This window comes from Tenrec ecaudatus, chromosome 6, assembly GCF_050624435.1.
Source record: "Tenrec ecaudatus isolate mTenEca1 chromosome 6, mTenEca1.hap1, whole genome shotgun sequence".
Taxonomy (NCBI): Eukaryota; Metazoa; Chordata; class Mammalia; order Afrosoricida; family Tenrecidae; genus Tenrec; species Tenrec ecaudatus.
In genome coordinates, this window is record NC_134535.1 from 34,606,629 (window position 1) to 34,626,697 (window position 20,069).

Genomic DNA, 20,069 nt, shown 5'->3' on the forward strand with positions numbered 1-20,069 from the left:
TACTGTCAACTCTCTGATTCTTCATTGAATATTATAAAATCCTGTATAATACTTTATCTTAGTGATAGCAAGCATACAGCTTGTATAAAATTTTAAAGAAAAAATGCAATCTCAGGAACTAAATGGGGATTTTAAAAATTGGGAATAGCACAGAGTAACAACAGAAATACAACCTTCTCTCAATGTAAAGATCAGTGACTTCGCTGTGCAGAAGTTCAAAGTAAGCAATGTGGGTTTGAAGAGAGGCATCTTCCCTCTCGAGTTATGTGGGATCTAAAAACTTGTTTTGACACTGCTTTTTATAATCTGACTTCCATTTTTGTGAGCTGCACTGCCCTACTTCTAATTTGCCACGAGGTGAATTTTAATTAATTTTGTGACATAAGAATGTGATTGCCTATTCTAAAATATTTTTATTAGAACACTTTGAAATCCACATTTTAAAAATTTTAGATTCCTAAAATCTCTTTACTTCTTTGTCTATGAGTATGCTCTGTTGATGTTCTGTCCTGATGATTTTATGTTCTAGTCTGACAGTTATCAACACCTGAGAGCATAATAGCCTGGAGTCACTGCTCTGGTCTTTCGATGGCAAAAAGTTGGTTGGAGATGGAAACTCTTCGTCTTTTGCTGTCTCTTGCACTTTGCTTTATAATACCTGTATTACTGAAGTGGGTGACCTGTATGTCTTGGCTCATATGTGGTTATAGTTCATTTCCTTGCATAGGTACTAGTAAACATAAAAAATAAACTTCTTAAAGTTACAATGCAAATTCCTGTATAATGTAGTTTCCTTTTTATTTAAAGGAAAAATCTTGCAAAGAACTGAAGCATCAACTTCAAGCACAGGCAGAAAGTGCTCTCAAAGGACAGAATGAACTGGAAAAGTCACTTGAAAAGGAGAAGGAGGTACCATTGTCTTTTTCTGTAGTAAAAGAATTTTATACTTTGAAATTATTGTTACATTGTACTTAGGTCAAAGGAAAGTTTATTTCTCTGAAATGACATGGAGAACATAGGTAAAATTGGTTTTTGTGCTCTATCTACTACTATAAAAATGTAAGCTACTTTTTTATGGAGAAAAGCCAAGTAATGGAATATAATTTAAAAAGGTAGAAAAGTGAGTTAACTAACTCTAAAGTTATAATTAGGTAATCTGTCATAGCAGTATTGTATGGCTGAGAAACAATACCTTGTCATTGAAATTGCCTTTCTCTAGGACTCTTTAGCTCTTGGATATTTATATAAATAGTAAATTTAATAACAGTTGTATAACAATTAAGAGACATTTCTATGGTTAGTGCTTTTATTCATGTCAAGCAAAATTAAACACACAGGAAACAAATAAATACATGGATAGATGTACAGTTGTTATTCTCTGTGTATTAAATTATTGGGAAACTTGAATATAGGCATGTAGTTTTCAAGAAATTTGATTGACAACACATCAAAACCCAATTTTGGCAAGTGTTTGAACCATCTTTGACGTAAGTACAATGTGATAGACTGTGTTTTGAACACTGATTGAAAGAGTCCTCTGGGCTGTAGATAGCCACATATGTAAAGGAGGTAATACTAAAAGCCCAGCACCGAAGTCCGATTGTTCAGATTCACGTCCTGGCTATGCTGCTTATTACTTCGTCGATTTTGCCTTGTCTTGGCGTTGGAAGCCCTGGTGGCATAGTGGTTATTCATTCAACTGTGCTCTGCGTGGGAAAAAGATGCTGTAGTCTCAGAAATGCACAGGGAAGTTCTACCCTGTCCTCTAGGATCGCAGTGAGCCGGCATTTGACTAATTTCACTGTGCTTAAAAATGGGGCTAATTATGTAATCTCTACATAGAGTTATTTTGAAAAATACATGCATTACTTTAAGTGGATTAGAATACTCTAACAAAGTAAGTGCACAAAAATTAAATGCTATTTTTTAGTTGTTATTGTTATACCCGTGAACCAGAACGCACTCTGGAGCAGTCACCTTACTCTTACATTTCACAAAAAATCTCTCCCTTGCATTGGGAACAAGGTGAGGCATCCATATATAAGACTGAAGCTTTCTAAAGCGTCACTGAGTATGGCCAGACGCTCAAACTGGAGTTTAATGAGTCAGGCATGAAACGTGCCTCTGGCTGCCAGGGTGGGAAATAACAGCAGCCCACTTTGGCCTCAGGATCCCAGTGGGACCTCTGTGTGACGTCTGATTTTGAACAGAAGTACATTCTAGTGCATTGCAACAATAAAGTACTAGCAAAATAGTCCACAGATTTCTAAATGAGGTTACTAATATGCAGTGTATTTGTCCAAAATGAATTTTGTTTAATGTTAATATGGAGTTATTTTATGATTGCCTAGGGCAGTAGGTTCAGTAGTGATTTGAACAGGCATAAAAATAGACATTCTGATAAAATAGAAATTGTGGTCAGTGTCCATTTTCTTTGATACAAAGGAATACTAGTATAATTCCTTTTAAGTCCTATTCAAATATATAAGTTTAAAAAGAAGGTAGAAAGTGGATTAAACAATACTTGAAGATTAAGTCAACATGTTATTTGATATTGGATGATGTCACTTGTGAGGGAGTTGTTTCTCTTTTGTTTAGTACTGTGTACCTCAGTAGATTCTACGTGCCTGCTGCCATGTAGTAGGTGATCAGTAAACATCTGACTGAATAAATGACTGCCAGACGGCTTTTATTTTCTTTCAGACATCTCGTCTTTTGAAGTTGGAGCTTAATTCAATGCAAGAGCAAATTGTGCAGACCCAAAATACATTAAAACAAAAAGAAAAAGGAGAGCAACAACTTCAGGGGACCCTAAATGAACTAAAGCAATCGACGGAACAGAAGAATGGGCAGATTGAAACCTTGCAAAGAGAAGTCAAGACTGCTCTCGCACAGAAGGTAGCTACATGACCTTTGCTGACTTCTTAAGACATAAATTCCAATGGAGAAAAGTTCATATGTGTATAAAATCATTTGTTTTTATGATTGCATGTGTACGTCTGAATTTCTGCTCAACATTTCCATATTGTCAGATAATTATTATTTAAACTTCTAATGCTAATTACTTGTTTTAGATAGACATGAAGATATCTTGTTTTTAAATAATATATAACCAACGAGTCATTTATATAACATTTCTAGTGTACTCAAAAATAGTAAATATATTTTTAACATTTAAGAACAAAAACATGCCATGATTAAGTCTATTCTAGGACAGGAGAATTGCCCCTGTGGGTTTCTGAGAGTGTTACTTTTTTCAGGGCAAAAAGCCTCATCTTTTCCCCTCGGAGTGACTGTTGGGTTTGAATTGTTGACCTTGTGGTTTTAAGTCCAATGCGAAATCTCTCTGCCACCAGGGCACCTATCTCGAACATAAATCATCTATATGAAGGGATGGTGATCATTAACAAAAATCAGTACTGGCAGGGCCGTACAGTTAAAATTATTAGATGTTCTAAGTTGAAGCATGGTGCTTTCCATTTCTAAATCTATTCTATTTTATTATTAAGATTCTATTTTAAAATCATTTTAAAATGTATTTATATATATACTCTAAGAAGTTGATAAAATGTATTGGGTTATACTTAATATAAAATATTTGAACAATGTGCATATTTTCTAATTGCTGCTATGTGCATATTTATTCATTCTTTAAAGTTTAATTAAATATAGTCAAAGTTGTTTTAAGAATTGAGATAATATAATTAAGCTATTAAATCCTGTCCCCTGGTGGCCTTGCTGGGTAACCATTTGACTGCCATTCACAAGGTCCGTGGTTCAAACCCATCAGTGGCTCCAGGGGAGAAAGGTGAAGCCATCTGCTCCCACAGCGAGCCCTGGAAACTCTATGTAGGGTTGCTGTCAGTCAGAATTGACTGAAAGGCAGTGGCTTTGGAAGACTGTGCCCAATGCAATGTGGAAGTAATTCAATGAAGTATGTCTTAGACCTTGTCAATGTGGTGGGCCGTGCAGTTTTGGTCCATGACCATGAAATACGAAAAACAAGGATATGTTCAAATGAGTATTGATGTGCACGCACACACACACACACACACACACACACACACACACACAATATTCCATTATCTTTAAATTCCAGTTTTAGCCAAACTTTTTTGAAGAAATCTCATATATATCTAAAAAGTAGATGTTTCCGTAAGATTGGTTGGGAACCACTGATCAAAGTTTTAAGGAGAATTGCACCAACTTTATCCAAACCCCAATGTGGGGATATAGAATGAATAAGCTATGACCTCCTTCTCGCATGGAGTTTATAATTTAACAAGGAACTAGGTACATAAGAATTAAGAGAATGGTAATAAGAGGGAAAATGAAACACAATTATAAATATAAAAAAGGGGAACTTGATAGAAAGTTTGAGTGATCAGTAATGATTTTCTATAGGAGGTAGCATTTTAGCTGGGCCACTAAACATGACAATAATTTTGAAAAGTTAACAGGGAAGATTAAACACTACAGCAGAAGAACACAACGTTTGCAAGTCTAAAAATATGTTATAATAGAACATTAGGTATTGGCGTAAGTGGAGAAGGATAGGGAGAGAAGGCTAAATAATGGGATGAAGGCATCACAGTGAATGCTATGTATTATTCTACTGATTTTTTAAGCAGTAGGAAAGGAAAGTTTTTAAAGAAGGGAGAAATGTTACTAAGATGTGCTTTAGAGCAAATTCTAATCTCTTTGTAGATGACTGACCATACTGTGTTCACCTTTAAAACTTTAGGTTAATTTTTAAAGCAGTTATCAAACTGTTGCACTTACGTGTTTCTTTTATTTCTGCTTGAGCGTTTATTAACTTTCATATTAAACTTAATTTACTCTCGAGCCATAAGTTTTTGCTTCTCCGTTTTTCTAGGGTTTCCTTTTCTTCCGTGAACCTCCGTGAACCTCCTCTCCTGGTTGAGAAGCGGTTTGTCAGTGTGGCAGGGGAAGCTCCTAGAGCTCTGTAAGCCCAGCAGTGCTCTTGGGAGCTTTGTTCACTTGGAGCTGCTCAGTGACCAGAGCATAAACCCTTATGTTCAGCATTACTCTCTGCATTTTTAAGCATGTGCAGCAAAAATGCACTCTTTTTGGACCACTGATCATGGGTCCAACCTCACAGTTTGACCTGGGCCCCCCTATCAACTCCATCATTGTAATGTCGGAAGGGCACACACTGCTTCTGCCAACAGATGTCTCTCAAATACTTGGTGGCTTTCCGGCTATGCAGACCCCTGAAGGCCTGGGCAGTTTTATGGGAGTTCTTAAAATGGACCCGAAGATTTGACCTTCTTGATTTGCATGATTTTGTGGGATTTTTTGGGTCAAGTGAGTAGCAAACCATTTTGGCAGATCACCTCAGGCAGTTATGGAAAGTGTGCACTCATCTATCCCGTATTTCACTTCTCTGCTCGTAGATTTAGGAGCCCTGATAGTGTAGTGGGTTACACGGTGGACGCAAACCACAAGGTAAGCAATCCCAAAGTACCAGTTGCTCTGTGGAAAAAAGATGAGGCTTTCTATTCTCATAACAGTCTCGGGCACCCAGCAGGGCATTTCTGTTCCTAAAGGGTCCCTATGAACTGGAGTGGGCTTGACAGCAGTGTGTTTCTAACAGGTAAAGGGCCCTTGGTGGCACAGTGGTTAAATGCTTGGCTGCTAACTGGATGGATGGATGGATGGATGGATGGATGGATGGATGGATGGATGGATGGATGGATGGATGGATGATGGAAGGAAAGACAGTCAGTTGAAACCCACAAGCTATTCCTCAGGAGAAATCTGTGGTGATTCATTTAAAGAGTACAGCCTTAAAAACTCTATGAGGCAGGAAAAACTGTCCCCCACCCCTCCAAAACCAGAAACTTGAAATGCAATGTAACTACAGTATTCAACATGAAATACTTGTCTAGGAGTTCTAGATGAGAAGAACCACATTTGTTAAAGTAATTCTGTGAATGGGGAAATATCATGGAGTATGATCATGTAAGTGTGTAGGGACATCAACCCATCCCTACCGTAGACATGTGGCACCAAGTACTATCAGTCCTCTTCATCATGCTTTTGAGTATATCCTGATTTCTCATCCCCCACTATCACAGCTTTAAGTGAAGCAATCGTGTGTGTGTGTGTGTGTTGTTGTTGTTGTTGTTGTTGTTGTTAGTGGTGGTGGTGGTGGTGGTCAGGAGGTGGGTGGTCTCATTGCAGTAACTTCTTGATAAGTGTCCTAGACATTTCTTTGCCCGTTCAATTTCTAATATATTTGCCATTCACTCACTCATTCAAGAAATATTATTATTTGCCCATTTTTTGTCAAGGCATGGTTCTAGATGTTGGTGATGTAGCACTGGACAAAATTGAAAAGCACTTGGTTCTAATGGAGCTTACACTTAAGTGCAGAAAAAAACTAAACAGAGTAATAGGGCAAGTAATTAGTGGAAGAGAGACACACTAAAGGTTGGACTACCAAAAAGCGTATCTGAAGAGATTGAGCTGGGATGTAAATTAAAAATATTGGCCAATCAAAGGTGAGTGGGGAACAATTAGTGCAAAACATTTGGGGAAACAGCAAGCTTGGAATTTCTTGACAAAGAGACCAATGTGGGTTTAATTGATGGAACAAGTAATCCAAGATGAGCTTTAAAATGTAGAGCGGAGCTAGCTCATATATATGTACTTTTGTAGATTAAATAACAGGAAACAATTTATTTTAAGGTCAGTTTGAATGGGTGAGAGAATTTTAAGCTGAGAATGATGAAATCTACCTAAAAGGAGATAGAAGATAGGGAAAGACACTGAGAACCTCCTGCAGTAAGTTAGATAGTGCATGCTGATCCCGTGAATTAAAGTGCTGCTAGTGAATGATTTGACAGTGGATTTTAGAGAGTCATCACCAGGCTGTTTTAGAGAGGTAATCAGAGATCATGGAAAGAGAACTTGAAGACTAACTCCAGGTTTGGGCCTGTGCATGTGGAATGGTGATGCCATTTTTGAGGGATGGAGCAGCTGCCTTTTTTAAAAGCAGGGTACTTCTTTTTATAGTATGCTTGTATATATTAATCATGTAATAATTGTACATGTTTCCTGAGTCTTCCTAAAGACTAAAGATAAATCTAGAGTAATTGAACCTAACTTCTTCTGGCATGATATTAACAAACTTGATTGTAGAAATTTCCTAAATTTTTCTTGAATTTCACAGAACAGAGATTATGTGCCTCAACATCATAATGGCATTTATAAATATATTTAAAAATGTTTCTCTTAGTTCTGCCTTAACTGTTATCTTCCGAGGCAGGTAGCTCTGCACCCTCCATGAGCACCTCATTGTCACTCTCAGTCTTCCGAGACCTCAACCTGAGGGCTTTCCCAGCCATCTGCCACCCTGCCTTCTGTGTGCTTTATGTAACTCGGATGGGCTTCTTGGATTTTCAAATTGGGACTTACCGACCCGAATATCAGCCGACGCCCCTAATTTTACCACAAAACCTGCATTAAAAATGTGCTGAAAATCCTGGCTTATACACGAATGTATAATGGTATTTGTCTTTTAAGCTTAGACTTTATATCTATATGGTAAATAAAAACAAACCTCACAGATTTGTTGCCTTTGAGTCAGTTCCAGCTGACAGTGATCCTATAGGACTCAGACTTGTCCATCGGGTTTCCGAGGCTGTGAGTCTTCACAGAAGCAGACTTCCCATCTCTCTCTCTTCTGGAGAGCAGCTAGTGTGTTGGAGTTGCTCACCTTTTGGTTAGCAGCTTAGTGCTAGGCCACTGTACAGCCTACTTGTTAGAATTATGTTAAGGCATGAGTACAGTGCACTTGGTTCTCAAGAAGCATCTTAATTGTCTGGGCGGCTTTTTATATGTATAAACAGTTTTGGACGTGCATGATGCTTTACATGACTGTCGTGTGTTTCAGACAGAGCTTGAGAAGAGACTACAGCAAAAGACAACGCAAGCAGCACAGGAACTGGCAGCAGAGAAAGAGAAAACATCACTATTACAAAACATCTGTGACAAAAGCCAGGAGAATCTGAAACAGCTTCAGTCTGATTTCTATGGGAAAGAATCTGAGCTTCTAGCCATAAGGCAAGATCTTAAGGTATAGTAAACCATTTTACATCATAAAGCACTCAGCATGACATACATTAAGTGATTGGGTTGAATCCAAATGAGTGAGAAAATGCTAGCATTTATGGAAGACTCTGGATTTTTTTTCTAGCAAATTCACATTTGGGATTATAACCCTTTAAAAATATTTTTTATTATTAGAAAATATATATCTAAATATAGATATTTAAAATAGCTTGAATTTGTAATAGAAAAATAATTTGGAAATACACCATTTACTAAATTATATTTTATAAAGGTTGATATATATATGCGAGCTTACATAAGAACTAAACATTTAGCCATTTCAAGTGGTCACATATGAGCAAAAAGCAATGGTATTGAAGGAAGATATCTGAACTGCACTAAGTGCATTAGCCAAAAACAAGACTCCAGGAATTTATGGAATACCAATTGAAATGTGTCAACAAGCTTATGAATCACTGGAAGTACTTCTCTATGTCAGGAAATGTAGAAGACTTGGTCAGTTGACTGGAAGAGATTCATATTTGTGCCCATTCCAAAGAAAGATTACCCAAAAGAATGCTCAAATTATAGAACAGTTTGTGCATTGTTATCACATGCAAGGAAAATTCTGCTGAAGGTCATCCGACAATGGCCACAGCAGTACAGTGACAGGGAGCTGCCAGAGGTGCAGGCCGGATTCGGAACAGAATTTAGAACAAGGGATAACATTGCTGACAGATGGAGCTTGGCTGACGGCAGAGAATGCCAGCAAGATGTTTACTTGTGTCATATTGACTGTACAAAGGCATCTGATTATGTGGAGCATAACAAACAACTCTGGAGAGCCTTGAGAATGGGAGTTCCAAAACACGAGCCGGCCTCGTGCCAGACTTGCACATGGATTAAGAGGCAGTTATAAATGAAATAAGGGAATACTGCATGGTTTAAAAGCAGGAAAAGTATGAATCAGGGTTGTATCTTCTCACCATACTTATTCGATTTTATGCTAAGCAAATCACAGAAGCTGGATTATATGAAGTAGCAGGTGGCATCATGGTGGAGGAAGGTTTATTAACAACCTTCTACATGCAGATGACACAACCTTGCTTGATGAAAGTGAGGAGGACTTGAGGCACTTTATGAAGATCAAAGATTGCAGCCTTCAGTATGAATTACAACTCAATGGTAAAGAAAACCCAAATCCTCACAACTGGACCAGGAGGTAACATCATGGTAAATGGAGAAAAGATTAAAATTGTCAAGGTTTCTGTCTTGCTTGGATCTATAGTCAATGTTCATGAAAGAAGCAGTCAGATCCAACAATGCATTGCTTTAGGTAAATGTGCTGTACAAGACCTCTTGAAACTGTTGAAAAGCAAGGATGTTACTTTGATAACTAAGGACGTGGTATTTTCCATTACCTCGTATATATGTGAAAGTTGGACATTGAATAAAGAAGACGGAAGAGAAATCAATATATTTGAATTATGGTGTTGGAGAATATTGAAAGTACCATAGACTGCCCAAAGAACAAACCTGTCTTTGAAGAAATACAGCCAAGGGTGTTCCTTAGAGGCAAGAATGGCAAGACTTCCTCTTACATACTTCAGACATGTTGTCTGGAGAGACCAGTCCCTGGAGAAGGACAAAGGAAGGGCCTCAGCAAGACGGATTGACAGCGTGCTCGTGGGCTCAGGCCTAAGAGCCCTGTGAAGGTGGGGCAGGCCGGGGGGGTTCACTTGGCTGTACTGGGCTGCTATGACTCGGGTCGGGTTCGATGGCTCTTACCCGCAAAATACCCTCTCTGTGAAAACAAATTTTAAAATGGCTGCTGTTTGAAAAATGTAAAATTAAAAATATAAAGTACTTGTGAAAATGTGAGCAACATTCTTTGTCAGGCAATACTAGCTTTAGTTTTACATGGTTCTCTTTTCCCTAAGATTACTTAAATGCTTAATGATTACAATAAGATTATAGTTAAAAGTAAATTTAACCTTAAATATTCAACTATGTAGGGGAAGCTGCCCTTGACATTACTATTTGATTAGAGAAGGAATCATATTTATTAAAATTTAAGGTATGAAAAGGGGAAGGCACTTTATATAGTATGAGATGTCAGTTTTCTAAGAGACATGGAACATTTGTATTCTCTCATAGAAGATTCGGCCAGAAGTTTTTTTGGGGGGTGGGTGTCAAGTTGAAATATGTTTCCTCCTTCTATTCCATGCTTGCTTGTTTTTTTTACGCAAAGTGTATTATTGCAAAAATATGTTGGAAATCACAAAATACTAAAATACTATGTGCATACACATGTACACACAAACACAAAGGACCTTCAAGAATTCACGAAAAGTAGAATTAAAAATAATGGAATTTTCCCACAAACATTTGAAGTCCCCTCATATATGTCTTCTCTACAAGCTCCTAGGCTTTATGAAGGAGGTTGGACTTAATTGAGTCCTACAGGAAATACAGAATTTGAATACATGCAGAGTTCTGAGAAATGTTGTTCAATTCAGGGCACATTTAAGGAAAGGTGCCACGGGGAATGAACAAGGGCAGAAGATAATAAATGAAAGAACAGCAAGAATTGTTATAAGAAAAAATACCACCTAAAGATTTAGGTAATGTCCATATTTGCCCTTCACCTTATGTAGTGTTATTATAGTATTTTTATTATTTTATAACATTACTGAAAAGGAGGGCAGTTACAGAGGAATTTGGACTCTTATCGTAAAGGCAATGGAAAGCCCCCTAAAATATGTGCTCAGGTTGTATTTTAGGCAAGTGACTGGCTGGGACAAGGAATGGGTTGTGGAGGAGTATCGCTGAATGCAGTGAGGCAGACCAGAGAGGGAGACTTGGACTGGTAACAGCAGTAAGGATGGAGGGCAGTGGAGAACCTTGATTGGTTATAAAAGTTCTGTGGGAATTATACTTTCCATATTGGGTATTATTTACCCAAGAATATGACATCTAGATAGAACTTAACGTCTCTTGTATTTTATTGAAACTGAAAGGCACTGTCGTGAAGTCAGTTCTGACTCAGCAACCTTTTAGGATGGAGTAGAAATTCCCCTGTGGGTTTCTGAGGCTGTACAGCTTTACGGGAGTAGAAAGCCACGTCTTTATTAAGTCTGAAAGCTACATCATATAGCAATTTTATTCATGAATGGATATTTTAAATATAAACATGGGCAAAAAGAAAAAGACAGGTGAAGGTTGTTCGAGTTGTAGAACTGTTAAGAGGCCTTGGGTAGGGACACCATCCCAAAGCTCTCCTAGGACAGATGAGGGGATCCAGGCCCAGTCGGAAAGCCCAGAGCCCCACAATAAGGGAATTAAAGTTACATCTCAACTTACAGGCCTTTATTATTATAATGATGATGATGCTACTAGTTCATCAGAATTTTATTGTTACTGACAAAATCAAAACTGGATAAATTCGCAATTGATGGTTCTAAAACGAGAACTACTTAAAAAGTTAATAAAAAGAGAACTAGAGAGAGAAAATCCCTAGGAACGTTCAAGTGATATTTATAGGCCAGGATAAGAGAGGGTTATCAGCCATGAATTTTCTTTTGTTTCCGTGATATATTGTAGTATACAAGGAGGTGGGAGGCTCAGAATCTCCTGCCTACCTAGTCTAGGCCACATTGGTGACACTTAGCCAATGGATTGATTGGAAGACACTCTGGTCTGATCTTTGCCTTTAGCACCATCTGCTGGATTATTTGCAAAATACTTGTTTGTTGACTACCGTATTTCAAATTGGTTATGTATTTAGTGAAGAAAAGGGTAGAAATGTAACTGACTGTAAATTGTATACCTGTGTGAAATGAAAATTCCAGGATAATTAGTTTACAAGTAAATAGGGATCTTATTTTACCATGCTGCTGTATGCTGCTAAATGACAGATTCATGTCCAGAGGCAGGTAGTGCAATGTGTTTTGACATCTTCAGAAAAGACTGGGTCAGTCAAGATTTTGAGTCTTTATATTGTGTAGGTTTCCACTTTAAACCATGATTGTTTTGGAATTTGTATTGTTAGGGATCAGAGTTGCTTTCTGGGCTCTAACCCTTAATATTATTTATTTATTTAGTTAGTTTCCCTTAATATTCTTTAGCATTATATCCAGACCTCTTATTATCTAAGTACAGTCGCTATATGTTATATGAGCTAGGCTTTGTTAAATTTTACTCTTTTATGTGAAATCACCCTTGCTCTTGGGTCAGTTGTCACCTATTCCACACATATGTCTTACAAGCCACATTCCATAGACAACCCTCAAACTCATTATTTATTTTTGAGAATTTGTCACATGGCATATATGCTATTACCTTGCTTAGCTTCCAATGTACCTGTTTGTTCTGTTTATCAAGCTACTACCTGGAAGCTCCTATAAATCAGAATCTGTCTAATAACCTACTGTTCTGCCATAACAATTGACCCAGTTACTGATTAGCAACCTGATTGATAAAAAACATACCCGACTTCAGGTGTTTTCTGGGTAAAACAACAAAAAAACTTTGCAGTCTTGGAAATTTAAATGTAATTTACAACCAGAAGACTTCTGAATTGTGTTATTTATAGAAATAATCTTGGACTTGTAGGAATCTTTAGAAGTCCCTTTGATAATATTCATTTATTTATACCCCTTCTTTTAAAACTTGAATTCTTGCTTTGCTGTGTACAAACCACACCGACGGGGCTCCTTTTCTGAGCTGTATCTTCTGCCTCTTTTTCAAAAGACCCATATTTCTAAATAAGACAGACCAGTGTATTGTAGATGGTGCAAGTGCTTCTTAGAGTTGGTTTCTCTTCACTGCTGATTTTCAGAGCAGTAGCTGAGAGTGACAGTGTTCTTGCCATGCCCAGTACCCACTTGTCACCATATCTACCTAAAACCTAGCCTTGTAGTCAAGGGCAAGGAGTTGCCTGGTACCCAACTTCAGATTCTTAGAAATATTGGGACCTCAGAGTAGTCAGTAACTCTGACTTGACAGTCACTTCTGACCACCTTACAGATGGAAAAATGTGAGGATGGGGTTGAATCGAGCCCTTTTTCAGTATTAGAGTGCAGTTGTCTGATAGACATGTCACAGAAAGCAAATAAAATTGAAATACATTTTTCCTGCACAAGCAAAAAAACCTATCATATTAAAGATTGTTGGCATGTCAAGAAATAACAACAGATCCTATAAACATAAGTGTATTCATCGTATAACCTAAAAAAATGTTTTTCTTTTCTTACGCTTTGTTCTAATTATCTCTAAGTGTATCTGATATGGTCCGAACTTACTTGATTCAAGATAGTGTAAAAATTCAATAACTATTTTTAGATTGATTTCTCAAGATTCTGAAGGTGCTTCAGTCTTAGGGATTTGAATTGTATATATAAATGTTTTCCATATGCAAAAGAGCTAATAATCTCTATTACTTTGTTATCAGTTAATTTACCTGACCCCAGGTTAATCACTGTGAAATATCATTTTTATTTTTTAAACAACTTCACTGACATAGTTCACATACTCTACAATTCAATGGCTTAAATAAATTAAAAGGAGCTGTGTAATCATTACCACAATCAATTTTAGAACATTTTCTTCATTCTTATTAGCTGCCCATTACTACCCCTCTCTCCAACTGCCCTTTCCTATTACCCTTGCTCACTGCCATCCAGTGATGCCAACTCAGAGTGACCTTAAAGGACAGGGTAGAATTGCCCCTGTGCGTTTACAAGACTGTAACCATTCACCAGAGCAAAGAGCCTCCTCTTTCTTCTACACAGTGGCCAGTGGTTTCAAACTGCTGACCTGGCAGTTAGCATTCAACACCACCAGAGCTCCATCATAACCCTAAGAATCTATTAATCTTATTATCGTTTCTATAATTTACCCATCCATCCTGAGTTTTTTTCTTTCTTTTTTTAAAAATCATTTTATTGGGGGCTTCTGTAGCTCTTATTCCAATACATACAACATCCATTGTGTCAAGCATATTTGTAAGTTTGTTGTCATCATCATTTGCAAAACATTTTTTCTACTTGAGCCCTTGGGATCATCTCATTTTTCCCCTTCCTCCCTCTCTCCTTAACCCATGATAATTTATAAGTTATTATTTTTTCATGTCTTAAACTGACTGATGTCTCCCTTCACCCACTTTTCTGTTGTCTGTCCCCCAGGAAGGGGGTTTCATTGTAATTGGTTCCTCCTTCCTCCCCTCACCTTCCCCTTCCCCTCCTGATATCGCTGTTCTTATTCTTGGCCCTGAGGGGTTTATCTGTCCTGGATTCCCTGTGTTTCCAGCTCTGATCTGTACTCTTGTATATGCCCTGGTCTAGCTGGATTTGTAAGATAGAGTTGGGATCATGATAGTGGGGGGGGGGGGAAGTAATGCTAGAGAAAACTAGAGGAAAGTTATATGTTTCATTGGGGCTACATTGCACCCTGACTGGCTCATCTCTTCCTTTTGGCCCTTCTGTAAGGGAATGTCCAATTGTCTACCGATGGGCTTGGGTCTCCACTCTGCCCTCCCCTTCATTCACATTGATATGATTGTTCTGGGTCTTTGATGCCTGATACCTTATCCCATCGACACCTCATGATCACACAGGCTGGTGTGCTTCTTCCATGTGGACTTTTGTTGCTTCTCAGCTAGATGTCCATTTGTTTATCTTCAAGCCTTTAAGACCCCACACACTATTTCTTTCAATACCCAGGCAACATCAGCTTTCTTTACCACATTGCTTATGTACCTGCTTTGTCTTCAGTGATCATGTCGGGGAAGTGAGCATCATGAAATTCCATGTTATTAGGACAATGTGTTCTTGCTTTGAGGGAGTACTTGAGCAGAGGCCCAGTGTGTGTCTGCTACCTTGATATTTAACATATAAATATATGTATACAGATCTAATTCCCTATCATTATATATAAATATATTTATATACGCCCATGCCTGTATTTAGACCTCTATAAATGTTCTTTGCCTCCTAGTTCTTTCCTCTGTTTCCTTTTGCTTTCCTCTTGTCCCACTATCACGTTTGGCCTTCAGTCATTCCTCTTGGTTACATTGCCCTTGGTCAAGCCTTATCAGGCATCCTATGCACTCCTTGTCATTGAATTTGGATCACTTGTTGTACCCTTGTCCCTAGGTTTGTTAACACTCACTTTCTTTCCCCTGCCTCCCCTCTCTCATGCCCCACCCCGCCAACCATTGGTCCCATTGTTTTCTCCCCTGGATTGTTCATCCTGCCTACCTTATCTAGGTAGGCATGCAAAGACAATAGTAAGCACAAAAACAAGACAAAGCAAAACAACAAAACCAACAACAACAATAAAAAACGCCTACCCAATTCATATAAAGAAAAATCATGCCAAAATAAAACTCAATGGCAACAAAAATAAAACCTAAAGTTTGATCTGAATGAATGTAGGACAAATGAAAAACTCTTCAGAATGGAAACTAAATGTAGGGTGATATGTTGGACAGTTGGTTGCAAGGGCCGTATTTCCAAACCACCAACTGCTCCTTAGGAGAAAGACCAGGCTTGCTACTCCCACAAAGAGTTATAATCTCAGAAACCCACAGGGCCTGTTCTGCCTTGTCCCATAGGGCCCCTGTGAGTTGGAATTGACATGATAGAAGTGAATTTTCTTTTGAGTCTATACTTTCTGTAATCCACTTTCAAATATACTCTTGAGAGCAAGACTATTCACATCCCTGGTCAGTGGTTCAAGGGAATTCAATGAAGGCTAACTCCACATGGAGCCTCTGCAGCTGGATTTGAGCTTTCACTGTCATCCATTGCCTTCTGCAAACCAGGTGCTCAGATTTTGTTTGAATACAATTTTCTCCTCTGGTCCTGAATGTTATGATTTACAAGAGATGGATCATATGCACTTGTGTGCTCTTTCCTCACAGACTTAGCTGGTATCTTATATGGCTGCTCATTTTAAGATAACCCTTTAGGACTCCAGACACTGTTATTGCTAATGGCCAGACACCATCTGATTATTTCCCCACACTCTGACGCAGCACACATTTCTTTAGTGATCACTCCATGAGGGAAAGTATTTAGGAAGGCCACATTGTAAGAACTAATTGTTTTTAGATTAGGGTTTATAATTAAGCGTGAGCTAAACCTCTATTTGTATATCTAAAGTATGTGTGTGTGTGTGTGTGTGTGTGTGTGCATAGATGCACACATGGTCCACTTTAGAGGCAGCATGATTAGCTTGTTGAGAAGTAATCAGTGTGTGTGTGTGTGTGTGTGTGTGTGTGTGTGTGTGTGTGCATAGATGCACACATGGTCCACTTTAGAGGCAGCATGATTAGCTTGTTGAGAAGTAATCTCAGTAACCTCCAGGAGATAGCTGGTCATTCTAATAATAGTAAAAAGCTGAAGAATATTAAAACAAGTCCACTGGAGCCAAAATATGACTTTGAGTCAATCCCACTTGAATTAATTTGGAGACCATCTCAAGAAGAGATTTGATGCATTGGACACTCATGACTTGATGACCTGTGGGAGGACATCAAGAACATAATTCTCAAAGAAAGCAAATGGTCATTAAAAAGATAGGAAAGAAAAAAAGACCAAAGTGGATGTCATAAGAGACTCTGAAACTTGCTCTTAATCATAGTGTAGCAAAGGGAATAATGAAGTCAATGTGCTAAATAGAAAATGTCCAAAGTAAGCTCTGGAAGACAAAGCCAAATATTATAAGAATTAGAAAACCAAAAGGGACTAACATGCTTAGCATGCCTTAATATGAAACAAGAAAAAAATTCAAGTTAGAATATTGAAAACTCTAAGACTCACAGTGACCCTGCAGGACCAGGTAGAACGGCGCCTGAGGGTTTCCAGGACTGTAACTCTTGATGGGAATAGAAAAAATATTGAATGATGCAAGAAGCCTTAAGAGAACATGGAGAGGAAAAAAGAAGAAGAAGAAGATGGAAAGAATACAGACAGTAACTACCAAAAAGAACTGGTTGATATTCTACCATTAAAGGAGGTAGCATATGAGCAATGACCAATAGTGCTGAAGGAAGAAGTTCAAGCTGCACTGAAAGCAGTAACCAAAAGCAAGGTTCCAGAAATTGAGGGGAGACCAATTTATATGCTTCAACAAGCTAATGAAGCACTGGAAGTACTCATCTATGCCAGCAAACTTGGAAGACAATTATTTGGCCAACTGACTAAAGTGAGCCGTATTTTTACTCATTCCAAGTAAAGGTGGCCCAACAGAATGCTAAAATTGTAGAACAATATCATTGATAGCACATACAAGGAAAATTTGCTGAAGATCATCCAAAAATGGCTGCAGAAGTACATGGACGGGGATCTACCAGTGGTTCCGACTGGATTAGAAGAAGGCATGGAACAAAGGATATCATTGCTGATGTCAGATGGATGTTGGCTGAAAGCAGAGGCTATTAAAAGATGTTTAGTTGTGTTTTATTGACTATGACAAGGGATTTGATGCGAATCATAACAAACTGGAAAACCTTGAGAAGAAGAGGAAGTCCAGAACACTTCATTGAACTTCTGTACATGGATCAAGAAGTAGTTGTGCAGATGGAACAGCATGGTGTGGATCAGAAAAGGTGTGCATCAGGGTTGTATCCTCTCACCTTAGTTGTTCAACCTGTATGCTGAGCAAATCATCAAAGGAGCTGGATTATACGAAGAAGAATGGCACTACATGGGGGAAGGCTTATAGCAACCTTCCATGTGCAGATGACACAACCATGCTTGCTGAAAGTGAGGAGGACTTGAAAGAGGCAGCAGCTGGTCTAGATCAAGGATTGTAACATTCAGTATGAATTACCGCACAATGTAAAGACGACCCAAATCCTCACAGTGGACCAATACATAACCATGATAAATAGAGAAAGAGTTGAAATTGTCAACGCTATTTTCACTTGGAAGCAGTTGTCAAGAGATCGAAAGATGAGTTGCATTAGGCAAATCTGCTGGACAGACCTCTTTAGAATATTGTAAAGAAAGACTGCTAACCTTGAAGACTAAGGTATTTTCAGTTGCCTTATAAGTATGTGACAGTTGGACATTGAATGAAGACTGCAGAATTATCAATGCATTTTAATTGGGGTGCTGGAGATGAATATTAAATGTACACAGACTGCTAAAAGGACAAACTAACCTGTCTTGCAATAAGTACAACCAGAAGGCTCCTTAGAAGCAAGGATGGTGAGACATTTTGTCTTACATATTTGGACATGTTGTCAGAAGAGACCAGTGCCCAGAAAAGAACATCGCATCTGGTGAAGTACAGGGGCAGTGAAAACGAGGCAGTCCCGCAACAAGATGTATTTACACCGTGGCTGCAATAATGACCTCCAGTAAAGAATGATCGTGAGGACGGCGCAGGCCCGGGCAGTGCCTCATTCTGTTGCGCTATGGGTTCGATGCTGGAATGGACTCAGTGGCACCTAACAACAACAACAACAATAATAACAACAGTATAATTCACCAGCCAGTGGTATAGAATGTCACATTTTAGTGAGAAAGGAAAATATACCTATAGAGACTCTTTTTAGACTGAACTACACTAATGGTTAAAAACATAAATAACTGAACTCTGTTTAAGAAAGTAATACAGGTTAGACACAAAGCAAAATTTTCAATAATACTCGTTCACTAAGGCAAAAATATGTCTGCAGGACTAAGACATGTCACAAAAAGCAAAGAATATTGAAATAAAAACCCCATCATACTTACTTAAATTGTTAGCATGCCAAGGTCCTATAAGACATACGTGTATGCATCATGTAACTTAGAAAATGGTTTCCCTTTCTCACCCTTTGTTGAGATTATCAGTATTCTCTAAGTGTATCTGATATGGTCCCAACTTACTTGATTTTGAGGATTACTAAAGATAGGATAAACATTCAGTAAATACTTATAGACTGATTTTTCACAGTTCTGAAGTTACTTCAGTTTTAGGGATTTGAATTTTATACATAATTTTGCCATATGAAAAAGCTAATAATCTAGAATTTTTCTCCTTTATTTAAGCTTTGTGAGGCTTTTGATAGTGTAATACATTCCATTGTATTCATACTAGCTATTGTGCTTCTGTTGAAATTGGTTGAAACATAGCCACAGTAATTTTGGAATATGTTTTTATAGTCTGTAGAAGAGAAGCTTTCTCTAGCCCAGGAGGACTTGATTTCAAACAGAAATCAAATTGGAAACCAAAATAAATTGATTCAAGAACTGAAGACTGCCAAGGGCACTTTGGAGCAGGGCTTAGCTACGAAAGAGCAACAGTTGAAAGAGCAGTGTAAAGCACTACAGGACTCGAGAAAAGAAAAGGTATGTTCTTTTTCTGATCGTATCTAGAATCATAGAAGGCAGTCACCATAGAGATCAGCCCCCTACCCATTAGTTTCGGCAGCTTGGTCAGATGGCCCTCTAGTTTTTGATAAAAAATAAAAGTTTGGTCATTAGAAATTTGATGCTAAGAAATACTTATTACTCCTTTAAGTGTTAGAAACAATTGTGTTTTCTCATCAGACATCTTTGGTTATTTGAAACCAACTCTTTCTCAACTAACATGCTGTTCTCTAAATATGTGAATAAAATGATATAGGTCTAAAATAACACTTAAATGTGTTAAGAATTATTAAAATTAAGTACCACCTTTTTCTGTGGGAAAATGGAGGTTGAAATACATGCTTATCTATGTGTAAAAATGTTAAATTATAAAGTTGAAAGCATTGGTTTATATAACATATAAACATTTATCTGTCATTCTATATGGGAAAGAAATTCAGATTTTAGGAAACATTTTATCTTTGGTTTTCTAATAGAAACTGTATCTCAGTTGTTGTTGTGTGCTATCAAGTTAATTCTAATTCCTAGCAACCCTGTCGGACAGAGAACTGGCCCATAGGGTTTCCCAGATCCTGATCTCTGGCAGCAGACTGCCGAATCTTTCTCTCCTGGAGTTTCTGGTGG

The 20,069-nt window shown here is 38.0% G+C and overlaps 1 protein-coding gene across 1 annotated transcript in view; it reads left to right on the forward strand.

Annotated features, from left to right (window-relative positions):
• EEA1 (early endosome antigen 1) overlaps nucleotides 1-20,069 on the forward strand; it is a 150,581-nt gene that overhangs the window by 120,104 nt on the left and 10,408 nt on the right. Inside the window, exons 20-23 of the mRNA XM_075551182.1 lie at nucleotides 808-909; nucleotides 2,704-2,898; nucleotides 7,922-8,104; nucleotides 19,239-19,424. Coding sequence (XP_075407297.1) covers nucleotides 808-909; nucleotides 2,704-2,898; nucleotides 7,922-8,104; nucleotides 19,239-19,424 — 666 coding nt within the window. The remainder of the gene's footprint in view (nucleotides 1-807; nucleotides 910-2,703; nucleotides 2,899-7,921; nucleotides 8,105-19,238; nucleotides 19,425-20,069) is intronic.